This window comes from Microtus ochrogaster, chromosome 21 (genome assembly GCF_000317375.1).
Source record: "Microtus ochrogaster isolate Prairie Vole_2 chromosome 21, MicOch1.0, whole genome shotgun sequence".
Lineage (NCBI taxonomy): Eukaryota > Metazoa > Chordata > Mammalia > Rodentia > Cricetidae > Microtus > Microtus ochrogaster.
In genome coordinates this window covers 22,770,201-22,785,799 of record NC_022022.1, presented here as the reverse complement: position 1 = coordinate 22,785,799, position 15,599 = coordinate 22,770,201, and the positions used below count along the sequence as shown (strand labels likewise).

Genomic DNA, 15,599 nt, shown 5'->3' with positions numbered 1-15,599 from the left:
CTGTGTGAAGTTACATACAGATGTAGAAAACAAGTTCTAAGGATGGCATCTTGAAATATCTGAGTGATATCCATATTGATTCTTAAAGCAAATATATGTTTCTCTTCTTTTTAACGGTCTGAAAACACCCATTGTTATAACAGAAATGAAAGAAATTATTGAAAAACTCCTTATATTTATCCACGAATATAAGAACTTCTGTTTCCTGTTTGTGTTTGTTTCCAAACTAATTACCACTAGTGCATACATTTTTAATAAGCCTTCATTTTTAAATGTTTATGCCAATGTGCCTGAAATGTAAAAATACAAAGAAAAGCATAATAAATGTTCTGTGCCCACCAACTTCAAATGCATGGCCTTAGTCCAGAGGACTGCCACCATTTCCCTCTTCTGTCATAGGAAGCTAGAGAACAGAGGTGGACTGGCAGTCACACACGCCATCAGGTGTGTGATTGGTCATTTCCTGTGTGGGTCACTGTCACATACACAATGTCCTTCTGTGCTCAGGGATTCTGTCTCCCTGGCTCATGAAATGTGACACCTTCACCCCATCCTTAAGGAGCATAAAAATGGTGAAACTGAGTTTACTGTGTTCACAGCTGAGCCATTTCCATTAGATACGTGGTTGTTTCCTGTGAAATACTTTCAGGAAGTTTCTGTTCTTCCTTAAAGGAACGTGTGAACAGCTCTGGAGCAGTTTGGAGCAGTGTTGCTAGGAAATGACTTCTATAGAACTTATCACCCAGGATGCTTTGCCATTCTTTTTTTTTCTCATTTAATTGTAACTTGTAACCTTTTCCCTAATATGCATTTTCTTACATCAAACACAGTTGGCTTGCCTCTTCCCATGAGTAACATATTCTTCCTGTAGTTTCTAGAAATGATATATGAATATGTGTTTATTTATATATACAAAATGGTAGCTAATGTCTTTGGCTTTCTTCTAGTATATGTTGTCACTCCTATGTGCATAACCACAAATAGGATCTTACTAAGCACATAAGCGACTCTGAGCCAAGAGCTGTTTGTAACCATTGAATTTGTGTATGTTTTCTTTCAGATCGGTATGACATCAGAAAAAAGTAAGACTTTGAATAAAATTGAGTTTGTTTGAAAGCTGGCTGTAATGAAAAGAAGCATGAATTAAGATGCAAGCTAGTTGCCATTACTAACCACTATAATAATTACATTTTTGTATAGTTCTTATTAATCATTAATGTATACTTATAAAAGAGCAGCTTGGCCAGTTAAATCATAACTATGCCTAATTTGTGAATTAATTAGCATTAAATGCAATGATTATTCATTAAGCATTCACTTTCTTTTGACATTCCTGTAACCCTGGCATTGCTGTCAAGCTTGTTTAGAAAGCCACCCCACCGTTTTGTCCATCTGTTGGCGTAACATTGCCACCTCATTTTTTTCCCCTGCACTGACATGACAGTATTACTTTTTACACAAAGCCACAGTGGCCTCTGTAAAGAGCTTTGCCTCTGGAAGAACGCCTACAAAAGCGATACTGTCTCAGAGTTCTGAGCGGAATCTCACGCGCTCCCCTTCCCCCCGCCCGCCATACCCTGCCCTCCTTGCCCTCTTACTGTGGTGAAGTATACCTAAGTCTTTAGGTGAGAGCTAACAGAATTTTGTGAAAATTTCCAAAGGGGAGGGGGGGGGACACAAAAAGAAAAGAATGCAAAAATTAAAGACTACTGGATGCAATTACTGATCACAGTGTGGTTATATTTAAATAACAATTCAAAATCCCCAACAAAATCTAATACAGGAAGCATTCCTGAGTTCACGCGAGGTTTGTAATGATCTAGCCACATTTCATCTTGTCATCCTGGTCTCTGTGACTGTCTGGCTTCCTGTGTAGAAACCCAAGTTGAATTTTATAGATTTTTTTTCCACCTTATGCCTTAAACACTTGAGAAAAATATTCTAATTTTTAATCTTATTAAGTATTAAGATTTATGTTGATTCATCTTATCCCAGAGTAGCATTTTCCTGAAAGGAAAGTACACAGAGCCGTATGTTGTGGTCATCTTTCCCTAGATGGTTAGGTTAGTCACTTTTGTGGTGCTGCTATAAAACACATGAACAAAGCAACTTACAAAGAAGAGTCTTTTGTGGGGCTTACGGTTGCTGAGCGTTAGAGTCCGTGATAGCAGAGCAGGGGTAGTAGGTGGCAGACTGTTGGACTCTGGTCCTAGTGACACACTTCCTCCAGAAAGGCCATACCTCCTAAGCCTCACCAAACAAACGTCACCTCGGGACCAAGTACCCCAAACTTTATAGGCAGGTCTTATTCAAAGCATCACGCTGGCGACCTACAGGCCGGTTCTCCTAGAAGTCTTAGTTCATTGTAATTTGCTGCTGTCCTGTTGGATTGACTTTAACTGGGGCTTATCCTTATGTCCCAGCTCATTCAAGATGAAACTCTGAGATTCTGATGTCTTCAATAATATATATGAATAAACATATCAGCATTACTATAAATTGATTTTAATATATTTTATATAGAGCACATGTGTCTAATCACATGTGCTAGCCTCTAAACAAATACAAGTTCTTTCTAGAGAAGACAGTTTTGCATATGCCACATATTATTGTTGCCTTTATTGTTTTTTTTTAGGTGTTTTTATTTTCTCTTCCTCCTCCTTCTATAGGGCTATTGTATTGACTTAATGAAATGTAAATGAAATGGCTCCTTCATTTACTCCTTTGTACAAGCTAGTCAGAGTTAAAATTATTGGTCTGGGTCAGTTAAAAAAAAATAGTAATGTTCCCATGGTGCTATAATACCATGGGTTCTCTTGAATGACACCTAGATACTTCGAATCTCTTCCAGATCTCAACGGCAGATTCATGCTTGGTTTTGTTTTAAAGACAATCACCTCAGAGTTTTCACACAGCCATAAAATAACATCCAGAGAAGGGTTCTCTTAGTAAGGCCTTTACTGAAGCTGTTATGTAAGCCAGCCCCGAGAGTTTCTTGCGTTTGTCGTGATTAAAGGAGCCCCACCCCACCTGTGACTCCAGTAGTTCGCACAGACCCCCCGCACTCACGGACTGGTAGGGAGTAACTATACTTCATCACAGTAACGTTTTACGTTTTGTTCTAATTTCTCACCTCCCTCCTTGCCTGCACTTTTCTGCAAGGCGGCCCCTGCCCAGCAGCTTTACTCCACCTTTGCTTTGCATGGAAATAACTTGGCTTACATCAACTGTGTGTGTGTCCTGTGTGACTGTCTCTAATTTGGGTTCGCCACGCATCACCTTCTAACTCTGGCCTCACGTAAGCGTTCCGTCACAGCTGTTGTTTCCGTCCGTTTGTCCTTCCCTTTCCTTTATCCTCCTCCTTGGTCTGTCTACGACATCTCTAGACCAGGAGGTCCCTCCGAGGAAAGGGCCACGCCTCTCCGCACGAGATGTGTGCCATCGTCAGGTGTGGATTTCCCCTCGACGAAATGCCAGTCTGCAGCTGACTCAGACGTGTGTTCTGCCGTTGCCGTACGCTGGCAGGACGGTGCTTGACCAAATTCCAGACCTGTGGGATTGAAAATGTATGGATATAGTTGGGTGCAATTCTGAATCGGCTCCGACTGGCTTACTCAGAGAGGAAATCGGGTTTCTGCAATCTCTAACGCTTTTTTTTTCTATTTTTTTTTTTTTTACCCATGTTTTTTTTTGTTTTGTTTTGTTTTCTGGCATTGATCTCTGTAATATCTGGACAATCTTGAGATATCCCAGTGTAATTTCACTGCGCTCTTCTTCTTTTGATTTGTGATTTTTTTAAATGTATGTCTTGAGTATCTGTGATAGCTCTGTTGTATGTATGAATGTGCTACAAGTGAGAAAATTAAGCAAGTTATTTCCTGCTCATTTTCCTTTTCAGTTATTTTTTTCCGTTAGCCTTGCTTTGCTCTTGTTCCTTGAGACCTTGTGGATCCACCATCCCCAGCCCATTCTGTTGCCCCTTCCACCACCAGGAAAAGACGCTGTGTTGTTTTGGTCCTGATGACATTTTGCCAGATATCTTTTTTGATTTCCATTTTACTTTCGATGTTTTTCATTCACATCAAAGATGATGAGACAGAGTCGACAGAAACATCTGTCCTGAAAAGCCACCTGGTTAATGAAGTTCCCGTCTTAGCCAGTCCGGACTTGCTCTCTGAAGTTTCTGAGATGAAACAAGATCTGATCAAAATGACGGCCATCTTGACCACAGATGTGTCTGATAAGGCAGGTTCCCTCAAAGTGAAAGAGCTGGCGAAGGCTGCTGACGAGGAGCCAGGCGAACCGTTCGAAATTGTTGAAAGAGTTAAGGAGGACTTAGAGAAGGTGAACGCGATCCTGCGAAGTGGCACCTGTGTCAGAGATGAAGGCAGAGTGCAGAGGTCTCAGTCTGAGCGAGAGCTAGAAGAGGAATGGGTCATTGTCAGTGATGAGGAAATTGAAGAGGCCAAGCAGCACGCACCTGTAGAAATCACGGAACGCCCGTGTGTAGAAGTCAGAGTAGACAGGGGGACCAAGGTCAAATCAGAGAAGGACCCCACTGGCTTAGTGAGTTACCTTACGGATGACCTAAACTCATATGCTTCTCATGAAAAGAAGCCACAAACAGCTCAGGAGAAGTCAGGGGAGACCAGTCAGGCCTCAGCTGTTGGCAAGAGCTCTGAGAATAATAAAGGGAAGGCTGCGCCTGCAGAGGAGAAACAGAGTGCCCAGAAGCAGTCCAAACCAAGCCTGGTGATAAAGAAGCCATTGCGGAGGAAACTCAAAGAAAAGCAGAAACCAAAAGATGAAAGCCCCCAAAGCAGTGAAGAAACAACCGAACTTAAGAAAGGTAGCTCAGAGGAGTCGGCAGATGAAGAGCGAGGCCTGGCCCCCGAGCCCCTTCCCACTGCCAAGGCCACCTCTCCGCTGATAGAAGAAACTCCTATTGGTTCCATAAAGGACAAAGTAAAGGCCCTTCAGAAGCGAGTAGAAGATGAGCAGAAAGGTCGAAGCAAGTTGCCCGTCAGAGTCAAAGGCAAAGAGGAGGTGCCTAAAAAGACCACGCCCAGGACACAGCCAGCTGGGTCACCTTCTTCAAAGTCATCTCCTTCCTCTAAAACAGACCGGCACTCTTCCCTTTCTTCCTCTGCAAAATCTGAAAGACACACGCCAGTGTCACCATCAGGCAAAACGGAGAAACACTCACCCGTGTCACCGTCGCCAAAAACCGAACGACATTCGCCAGTATCCTCGGGTAAGCCTGAGAAACACTCACCCGGATCCCCGTCAACAAAAAATGAAAGGCATTCCCCTGTGTCATCTGTGAAATCGGAGCGACACACACCTGTGTCACCTTCTGGTAAAACAGACAAACGTCCCCCGGTACCGTCATCTGGAAGAACAGAGAAGCACCCTCCTGTGTCACCCGGGAGGACAGAGAAACGCTTGCCAGTTTCACCGTCTGCAAGAACCACAGAGAAGCAGGCCCCCATGTCAACCACTGGGAAAAATGATAAGCACCTGCCTGTGTCCCCTGGGAAGACAGAAAAGCAGCCACCTGTATCTCCCACCTCCAAAACAGAACGAATTGAGGAGACAATGTCTGTCCGGGAGTTGATGAAAGCCTTCCAATCAGGTCAGGACCCATCGAAACACAAGACGGGACTCTTTGAGCACAAATCAGCAAAGCAAAAGCAACCACAAGACAAAAGTAAAACTCGGGTAGAAAAAGAAAAGGGGCACACAGTAACTCAGAGAGCAGAAAGCCAGACAGTCAAGCGTAGCCAGAGGTTTCCAGTGACAGGTCCTACTGAATCCAGAAGGTTCCGTTCTTCCACCATCACTGTTGGGCTCAGGACAGAAGATCCAGTTAGAGAAAGGTTTGAGAAAGCCCGCGTTATTAAAACACCTGAGCCCATTCCATCAGTGGTGGCAGACGGAAGCCCTCGGGGCAGTGAGACCCTTCAAGACAAGATAGTAGATGAGCAAGGAGACATGGATCTTCAGATCAGCCCAGACAGGAAAACCTCCACTGACTTTTCTGACGTCATCAAGCAAGAGTTAGAAGACAATGACAAATACCAGCAGTTCCGCCTCACCGAGGAGACAGAGAAGGCTCAGATTCAGTTAGACCAAATAATCACAAGTCCTTTCAACACAACCCTTCCTCTAGATTACATGAAAGACGAGTTTCTTCCAGCTCTGTCTTTACAGAGTGGGGCTCTGGGTGGCAGCTCCGAAAGCCTGAAGCAGGAAGTTATAGCAGGCTCCCCTTGTGGCAGCCTGATGGAGGGCACCCCTCAGATCAGTTCAGAAGAGAGCTACAAGCATGAGGGCCTAGCAGAAACCCCCGAGACAAGTCCAGAGAGTCTTTCTTTTTCACCAAAGAAAAGTGAGGAACAAATTGGAGATATCAAGGAAACCAAGGTAGACACACGCACAGAAAGTCATTCAGAAACAGAGCTTCCTGTAGCTAAAGACATTCCTGATAGTTCTGAAACACAAGGTGCTGAGGTAACTGGGGGTTCAGAGTCCTCCACTGAGCATGGTCAGAAGGAGGTCACCCAAGATGCTTCCCAAGATGCGTACTCCAAACAAGACGGTTGCCCTAGCAGCCACCGTGTATCATTAGCCAATGAAACAAGCCAGGCGTTTACTGAGAAGGGGTCTTGTGATGAAAGTCAGCTCCCACTTGTTAGTTCCACTTATGAGACCCAACCAGAAAGTGAAACTCAGGAATCCACAATGCCCTCCGAGGTGACAAAGACCTTCCCACCATCAGATGCTTCTGTGAAGTCAGGTGAGGGGACAGAAGCAAAGCCCCAGGGAGCCGTTAGAAGTCCCCAAGGGTTAGAACTTCCACTCCCTAGCCGGGATAGTGAGATCCTCAGCCCAATGGCTGATGAATCATTAGCAGTAAGCCACAAAGACTCTCTAGAAGCCAGCCCTGTGCTGGAAGACAACTCCTCACACAAGACTCCCGATTCTCTGGAACCCAGTCCTCTGAAAGAGTCCCCTTGCAGGGACTCCCTTGAGAGCAGCCCAGTGGAGCCTAAAATGAAAGCAGGAATTCTCCCAAGTCACTTTCCTCTCCCTGCAGCTATGACCAAAACAGATCTTGTTGCTGAAGTGGCTTCCATGCGTTCTCGGCTGCTCCGAGACCCTGATGGCAGTGCTGAGGATGACAGCCTTGAGCAGACGTCCCTCATGGAGAGCTCCGGGAAAAGCCCCCTCTCCCCTGACACACCCAGCTCTGAAGAGGTTAGCTATGAGGTCACACCCAAGGCTTCAGATTCAAGCACACCGAAACCAGCTGTGATTCATGAATGTGCAGAGGAGGAGGACTCTGAAAATGGGGAGAAAAAGAGATTCACGCCAGAAGAGGAAATGTTCAAAATGGTAACCAAAATTAAAACGTTTGATGAACTTGAGCAAGAGGCAAAGCAGAAAAGGGACTACAAGAAAGAACCCAGGCAAGATGGATCCTCCTCGGCCTCAGATCCCGATGCTGACTGTTCAGTAGAAGCAGATGAACAGAAACAGATGGAGAGCGTGGCTGATGAGGGTGAGGTCCCTGTACTGGTGACTTCAGAGAGCAGAAAAGCTTCTTCCTCCTCTGAAAGTGAACCTGAGCTGACACACCTAAGTAAAGGTGCTGACTCAGGACTTCTGACAGAGCCGGTTATTCGAGTGCAACCTCCATCTCCCCTTCCATCCAGCATAGACTCTAATTCCAGCCCTGAAGAATCCCAGTTCCAGCCTATCGTTACCAAACAATACACTTTCAAGATGAATGAGGATATTCAAGAGGAGCCGCGTAAGTCAGAAGAAGACAAAGATGGCGAATCTCATTTAGCTGAAGACCGTCAGACTCCTTCTACCGATGGTGTTGATAGGTCTTACGATGATCTGAACAGAGAGACCCATCAGTCAAAAACCTGCGATGGCCATGGTTGTGAGGCTGTGAGCCCTGGTGACTCAGCCACCCCTATCTCCTTAGGAGTTCAGAGTTCAGCATATAATGATGTTGAGGAACAGCTGACTATTGATAAAGAGTCACTGGTCCTCCAGAAGCCTTGTGAAAATGACCCAAAAGGAAGAGAACTTGATCCTTCTGGAGTGGAATCTGCGCAAACGGATTTCCCCAGTGATGGCTCTTGCTTGTCTTTGTCGCATTGTGCAGTGTCAGAAAGAAAGGAATCAGCTAAAGAAATACCCTCTCCATCTCCCACTGTAAAAGCAGAGGCCACAATAAGTACTCAGACTTTGGAGAACACGTCAGAGGACTGTCCGGCTGAAGATGTATCTCCTACAACTCAAACGGATAGGTTTGCCATGAACATTCCAGTGTCTGACTTAGCTGAGACGGATGACAATTCTGACCCTCAAATAACCAGCCCTTATGAAAACGTTCCTTCATCATCATTTTTCTCTGGTGAGGAGAGCAAAATCCAAACAGATGCCTGTCATGCCACAGTTGTTTCTTCACCGGAAGTGTACTCTGTTGTCATCAGATCCTCTGCTGAGGATGCAGTAACGACAAACTCCTCTAGTAGAACTGTCTCAAGCCAAGAGTCCAATTTTGAGGGCCGTGGCCTAGAAACTGAACCCGAGCAAAAAAATACCTTGTGGGGCATGCAGGCAGATGAGCCTCCCTCATCTGTAGCCCCCGTGACACCAAATGCGCCTGCGGTCGCCGGTGAGCAAGTGAGCAAAGTCATCATCACCAAAACCGATGTGGATGCTGACTCCTGGAGTGAAATCCGCGAAGATGATGAAGCCTTTGAAGCTCGGGTGAAGGAGGAAGAACAGAAGATATTTGGTTTGATGGTAGACCGACAATCCCAGGGTACCACTCCCGATACGACTCCTGCCAGGACCCCAACTGAAGAGGGGACCCCAGCGAGTGAACAAAACCCATTCCTCTTCCAGGAAGGCAAGTTGTTTGAGATGACCCGAAGTGGTGCTATTGATATGACAAAAAGGTCCTACGCGGATGAAAGCTTACCGTTTTTCCAGATTGGTCAAGAGTCCAATGAAGAGACTGTCTCTGAAGACTCGAAGGAAGGAGCCACGGGGACCGAGCTGCCACAGCTGGAAAACACAAGTGAGCCGCTGGAACTTTCAGACTCCAAAGAAGCCATTGAAGATGAGGGAGAATTACTTCCTGATGATGTGAGTGAAGAAATAGAGGAATCACCTGCCTCAGATGCTAACCTTGATACCGAAATGATGACTCCCGCTTCCTCTGAACGGCCGGCAAAAGAGCCCATCTCCACAGCAGCGGAGGGCCTCCCCACCGTGCAGTCTAGTGATACATCTTCTCTGAGCACTGTGAGGCAGCTGTCTTGCCCTGCCTTCCCTCAGCCTGTTGTTCAGATGGACTTTTCCACAGTCACCAGGACTATTCATTCAGACCGGGATGACGAGTCCCTAGATTCTTCTCCAGAGGAACAGAAGTCTGTGATTGAGATCCCTACTGCACCCATGGAAAATGTGCCTTCTGCTGAAAGCAAACCTCAAATTCCTCTGCAGACTGTCTCTGCTTCGGTCCCAGCCCCTCCATCTGCAGAGGATGAGAGCGCATTTTCTGACGATTTCTCATCTGGTATGGATGAGGAAAGTAAGGAGGACGACACAAAACCAAAGTCCAAAATCCCCATCAAAGCACCCACCCAAAGAACCGAGTGGCAGCTCTCCCATCCAGACATATCTTTCCAGAAGACAGCTGTTCCCCAGGGACAAGACACGTTAAGCAGAGCCCCAGATGGTAGAAGCAAATCTGAATCAGATGCTAGTGCTTTGGATGCTAAGACCAAATGCCCAGTAAAAGCCAGAAGTTACATTGAGACAGAAACAGAGAGTCGGGAGAGGGCAGAAGGGTTTGAGTCAGAATCAGAAGAAGGGGCCACCAAACCAAAGCTGTTTGCATCGCGATTGCCAGTTAAAAGCAGAAGCACCCCATCTTCCAGCAGGACAGGCACAAGCCCCACAAAAGAGAGTAGGGAGCATTTCTTTGACCTTTATAGAAACTCCATAGAATTCTTTGAGGAGATTAGTGACGAGGCTTCCAAATTAGTGGACAGGCTCACACAGTCGGAAAGGGAGCAGGAGCCGCCTTCAGACGATGAAAGTAGTAGTGCCCTGGAAGTGTCAGTCATTGAGAATCTGCCAGCTGTTGAGACTGAGCTTTCAGTTCCTGAGGACATCTTTGACACAAGGCCCATTTGGGATGAGTCCATTGAGACTATGATTGAACGCATCCCTGATGAAAATGGCCATGACCGTACTGAAGGTATTTGCCAGCCGCTGGAATTCCCTGTGCTACGCATGTCATAAATTCAATAGAGATTTTTTTTTTCTTTTTTGGTGTGTAACGTTTGTTTTATTTTGTGATTTGTGTCTCATTTTTCTTTAAGCTTTCTGTAGTGGTTAATGTGTTTGTGTAAGCCCTTTTTGTGTTTTGTGCTTTTTCTGTATACTCTTGTCTATGAAACAATCTCAAGATTGAGTAATGAGAATGCTTATCAAAAACATAAACATAACCAAGCACCGGGGACCTTGCCTTTCTTTAGCTGCTGCACGTAAAGCCATACAAGCTTTGAGTTTTGTTGTTCTGGAGTTCCAGGTTTAACCTCAAGTTAAATACTTTCACTTTTACACCTGAGCATATGGGTTTCATAGCACAAGGACTTAGTGCTCGAATTTCTCATCTTTATGTATTTTCAATAATTGGGACATTCAATTTTGTCATGATTAGGAAGCCCTTGACTCAAAAAGATTGTTCACATCCTGAAATTCTAATTATTGTGGGTCTGGTTTTCAATTCAGAGAGGTTGGCTTTCAGATACCGTGGTAACCATATTAAACAAACAAACCTAAGGTTAAAAAAAAATCACTCTTTATTTGTGAATTAGACAGATGGTGAACGTGTTTAGATGAGATTCAGCAGACAACAAATCTCAAACTTTGCACGATGTAACGGAATGATGGCTCTTGAAACTGTGAAGAAAGGAAACCACGGGTGACTTTGAGAGGTCACCGGCAGACTTCCACTATCTCTAAATGAAGACTTACTCCTAAATTTGGGTGCCATAGAATTTCTTGATATTGCCCATCAATCTACAGCAGTTAAATGGACTAGGATGAATTCTAATTTGTGAGAGGGAGCGCTCATGCCTTTACTTAGGAACAGGTGCCAGAAACTCTGCCTCAGAAGCAAATATCCTACCAGCCTGACAAAGTTAAAGTGCCTTTATCTTGTCTTCTTTCAAGGTCAGTAGGACAGTGTTGTTCCTGGACAGGCTGGTCGGTCCAACCATGACTAAGATAATTCTTCGTGCTTTCTTTCAGGCGGGATGTGGTGGTGACTGACACCTCCACAGGCTTTAGTAGTGGAGCCCAGCCTGTCACTCCACTTCTATATGCCATTTGTGATTTTTTCCAGTATTTCATGTGCAAAATGAGCATGCTTACACGGGCCGTTTTTTTCAAAACTGGAAAAGGAAAGCCCTGAGATAACTAGATATTCTGCTCAGTTATTAGTCTTCATTAAAGGGATATGGAAGCAGATGGTTCCCACGATTCACCACATGGGATTCATTCTCCCGTTCTACCCCAGAAATCAGAAAACACACCACTTCATAGGATCGAAACCATGATAGCTAATTTGTGCAACTATCAGATATCAGTGACTCCCTTCCTTGGATGATCAGTACTGTGGTTCCCTTGCTGTCCTAGATACTCTTTGGCCATTCTGTTTTTGACCTTCTGTAGATCCCCAAGATGAGCAGGAGCGGATTGAAGAGAGGCTGGCTTATATTGCTGATCATCTTGGCTTCAGCTGGACAGGTAATTGGTGTGATCCAGTTGTTTTTTTTTTTTTAACAAAAAACACTCAGTTAAAGATTTTTTCTTTCTCTTTCTTGAGGAAGACTATAAGGAATAGTGTGAGGAGAAATCTATGAGTAGAAGAATCCAATGCCATAGCTGATGGTGCAGCCTGAGCGTAGGGTTCACAACAATTCTGGAGTTTAGAGCTTTAGATGTGAAGACTTTGAGAAGAACCCTGTTTACCCATCCTCTTATAGTTAGCTAAACTGCAGGAAGATTCCCATGTTTCACACAATTTTAGATTCAATTTTTATAATCTTTTTTTTTTTCATGAGACAGGTTCCAGGCCAACCTGGAGCTCACTAAATTACCTTAAACTGGCCTAGACTCATGGTAAACCCCTCTGCCTCAGTGCTGAGAATACAGATGTGAGCTACCAAGTCTGGCAATTTTCATAACATTTGAGATTTCACCAGGGCTGCATATTTTTGATGTTTGATGTCAAGTGTCTTCATAGTAAATAATACTAGAGTGTGTTCTGGGAGAATGTTAAAGGACATACAAATGAGATGTGATTTTTTTGCTGTAGGGGTATTGAAGTATAGAGTATTTGCTGAGCAATTTATTAAGAGAAATGAATTCTAATATCCATACTGTTACTTGCAAATTATGATTTATAAATTTAAAATATTTTTTCATCTGCCTGTGACTTAATATTCAGCAGTATTATAGTCTACCTTGCTTTTATATGTATTATTTTAAACTCTGATTTGGTTTATTAAGTATTACTTGAATATGCTTCATTGAGACAAACAGTGCGGAGATAATACTCTTCTATCAGTTTCTCGAAGATTTGGAAAAGAATAAGAACCTGCCTATTCTCAAAGATGATTGATAACTTGGAATAAATGACTGGAAGCAGTAGAAATGGCCATTTTCTCACTTTTGGTAATTTTAGAATAATTCTGTAAGGATTTGGAGGAGATAATGATACCAAAATATCCCTTGTTGGCATATTAGATATGTATTATTTTCCTTAAATGTGTATGGAATAACACGTACTAAGTGTGTTAAGTATAAAGGTAGCAAAACTGTAAACCTTATAATCAAACAGAATGAAAGAAAAGGAAAAGCCAATACATCAGTAAAATAGAATTACTAGATCAAGGATATTTTTAATATTGAAGATACCAGGTAGACAATAGAAGCCATTTGCTTTTACACACAAATGCATACCTACACATTACAATAGTGTGCACAAGCATCAAGTATTCATATAGAATATTAATAGTAAAATAAAGAAACTTTGTAGAAGATACGTTTGAGAAAGGGTTTCTCTATGTAGCCCTGGCCATCCTGGAACTCCCAATATAGACCAGGCTGGCCTCAACTCACAGAGATCTGCCTGCCTCTGCCTCCCGAGTGCTGGGGAGGATTAAATGTGTGCACCACTATGCCCAGCTTGGAAAAAAATCTATTTTACTTCTACCCTATGCTAGTTTAATGTTTCACAGACCTTCCCTTCATGGACATCAAATAAAGAAAGGAGCATACCTGACCACTATAAATTAGCTACAACAAATGTTTGTGCACATTTCCAGAAACAGGATTTGAAGAAGATGGAAATCTACAAACGTGGGAAATGTGGTTTCTCCTGTACAGTCATTTATCTTCCATCATCTCGATTAAAATCTAAACGGGTGATAATGTTCTGATCTCCATTTACATGTTACCATCATTCCTTTGTAATTAATTCTATATCCAATTTTAAGGGAGAGAGATTGTTAATGCTAATGTATCAAAGGTATGTCTGAGTCACTTCTAACCTGAATGCTCTTAGCAACACAGGATCCTATCACTGAGACTCAAACCTGAAGAGTCATTGTGCTAACAATGTAGACAATGGAGCCTTTTGTTGTTGTTGTTTTAGAATTAGCAAGAGAATTGGATTTCACCGAGGAGCAGATCCACCAAATTCGAATTGAGAACCCCAACTCCCTTCAAGACCAGAGCCATGCACTGCTGAAGTACTGGCTGGAGAGGGATGGGAAGCATGCCACAGGTAAGTGGGGAAACGCTCAGCTAGAGGTGTTATCCCAAGGCGAAAGAGGAGCACCCAAAGATTCCATTCTCACAGAATCAGTAAGATAAACTGCTGAACGTCAGCATTCTAAGAAGCACTGTTAGTGAAGGACAACAGGCTGCTGTCATTTTGTAGAATAATATTGTTCCGTGAGAAATCCTGCATGGTGTGTTTGCAAACAATGCCGAGTATTTGGCAATGCTACCAGCGCCAGCTGCCAACAGAAGGATCACGGGAGATCTAGCAGGTCCTAAGCATTGGTTAATGGGCACAGTTGTGTGGTCATAACTATTTATGGGTGGTGTGCTGCCTGCAGCTCATGTTCCTGTTCCTCTCTTGGAGTTTAGGTATATAGGGAGGGGAAGCAAGCAGCTACTCTGATGATGAGTGATATGGTTAAGGGAGACAGACCATGGCTGCCACACACCTTCATCCCTTTCTCTCAAGTCTCTGTGAAGATCTGCCATCATATCTTTTGCTGCTTGTTTTTCTCCCATATCCCTTTTTAGCAGCACTGGAATATTTGGCCAATAAAAACAGGAGGGTACTCGACTAAACTTAAGAAACCAGATGATCAACAAATGTAGTTTAATATAACTGAATTCCACACAGTATTTGAGATAGAGCTGAAGTCTCTGTTTCTGCCTGGAGTTCACGTGGAGCTGAGTCCTGTGGCTCATCTGGCAACTCTGCTTTTAGGGTTTAGAGTATGTAGGGTCCACACATTGCTATTTGCCTCTCTTTACAAAGGACCTAGTTAGGAGTCACCAGGTTCTGATATAGATACCAAGAACTTAGTATAGCCACTGAGTGAAAGAACCCCCAGAGAGGACCTCTCACATGTACGGAATGCGCCTTTTCTCTAATCTCTCAGATACTATCCTCATCGAATGCCTCACCAAGATCAACAGGATGGATATTGTCCATCTCCTGGAGACCAACACAGAACCCCTCCAGGAGCGCCTGAGCCACAGCTATGCAGAAATGGAACAGACCATTGTGCTGGACAACAGTGAAGGTCAAGTGATGTCTCTTAGTGGTAGGGGATAATTCAGGAGCTGCCTGCATATTTTTTGTTTGTTTGTTTGTTTGTTTGTTTTTAGGCAACAGACTATGGTGCCTTGGTGACGGTGTATTTGTTTCCATTCTACCTCCGTTTCTCTCCCTGTCCATTTGGTAACTCCCTCTACGCAGTCTTTATTGTCTCCCTACCATGGGTAGGTGCCCCAACCCAGTTTCTTTTTCCTCAGTCCCTTGAAGAACACTTCTGATGCTTACATCGGTTGATCTATTTTAACCGCTGAATTTTATGTTTTGCACTAAAACATCATTGCCAGTCACCCTGTGGCTCTTAAGTACGGCAGTACATCAGCATCCCACTTTGGTCTTTATTTCTGAGTGGGCAGTTCTTCACACCCGCTGGAGCCTTTGAGCACTAGCCCTGGGACCTTTACATATGAATTTATACTGAATTCATTCTCACTTGCTTGTCTCTCCTTCCCCATCCTTCCCCAACTTCGACCCTTCTTACTTCTGCTCCTTCTCGCTGGTTTCTGCTTTCACTTCTTCCTTCAAACCTTCCTCATAAAACCGGTCTCTCTGAACATAGCGGACAATGAGGACTACTGAGAACTCAAGAACAATGGCAATGGGTGTCTGATCCTACTGCACGTACTGGCTTTGT

The 15,599-nt window shown here is 43.9% G+C and overlaps 1 protein-coding gene across 50 annotated transcripts in view; it reads left to right on the top strand.

Annotated features, from left to right (window-relative positions):
* The window catches only part of Ank2 (ankyrin 2), a 530,016-nt gene that overhangs the window by 500,387 nt on the left and 14,030 nt on the right, over positions 1 to 15,599 (top strand). For 26 of the 50 annotated variants that reach the window (XM_026783989.1, XM_026783988.1, XM_026783987.1 and 23 more), the window contains 4 exons: positions 1,061 to 1,082; positions 11,776 to 11,850; positions 13,763 to 13,894; positions 14,790 to 14,933. In XM_026783989.1, the coding sequence (XP_026639790.1) occupies positions 1,061 to 1,082; positions 11,776 to 11,850; positions 13,763 to 13,894; positions 14,790 to 14,933 (373 nt within the window). Of the gene's footprint in view, positions 1 to 1,060; positions 1,083 to 4,087; positions 10,295 to 11,775; positions 11,851 to 13,762; positions 13,895 to 14,789; positions 14,934 to 15,599 lie in introns of all 50 variants that reach the window. The other 24 variants (XM_026783964.1, XM_013349981.2, XM_013349975.2 and 21 more) reach the window with 2 other exon arrangements.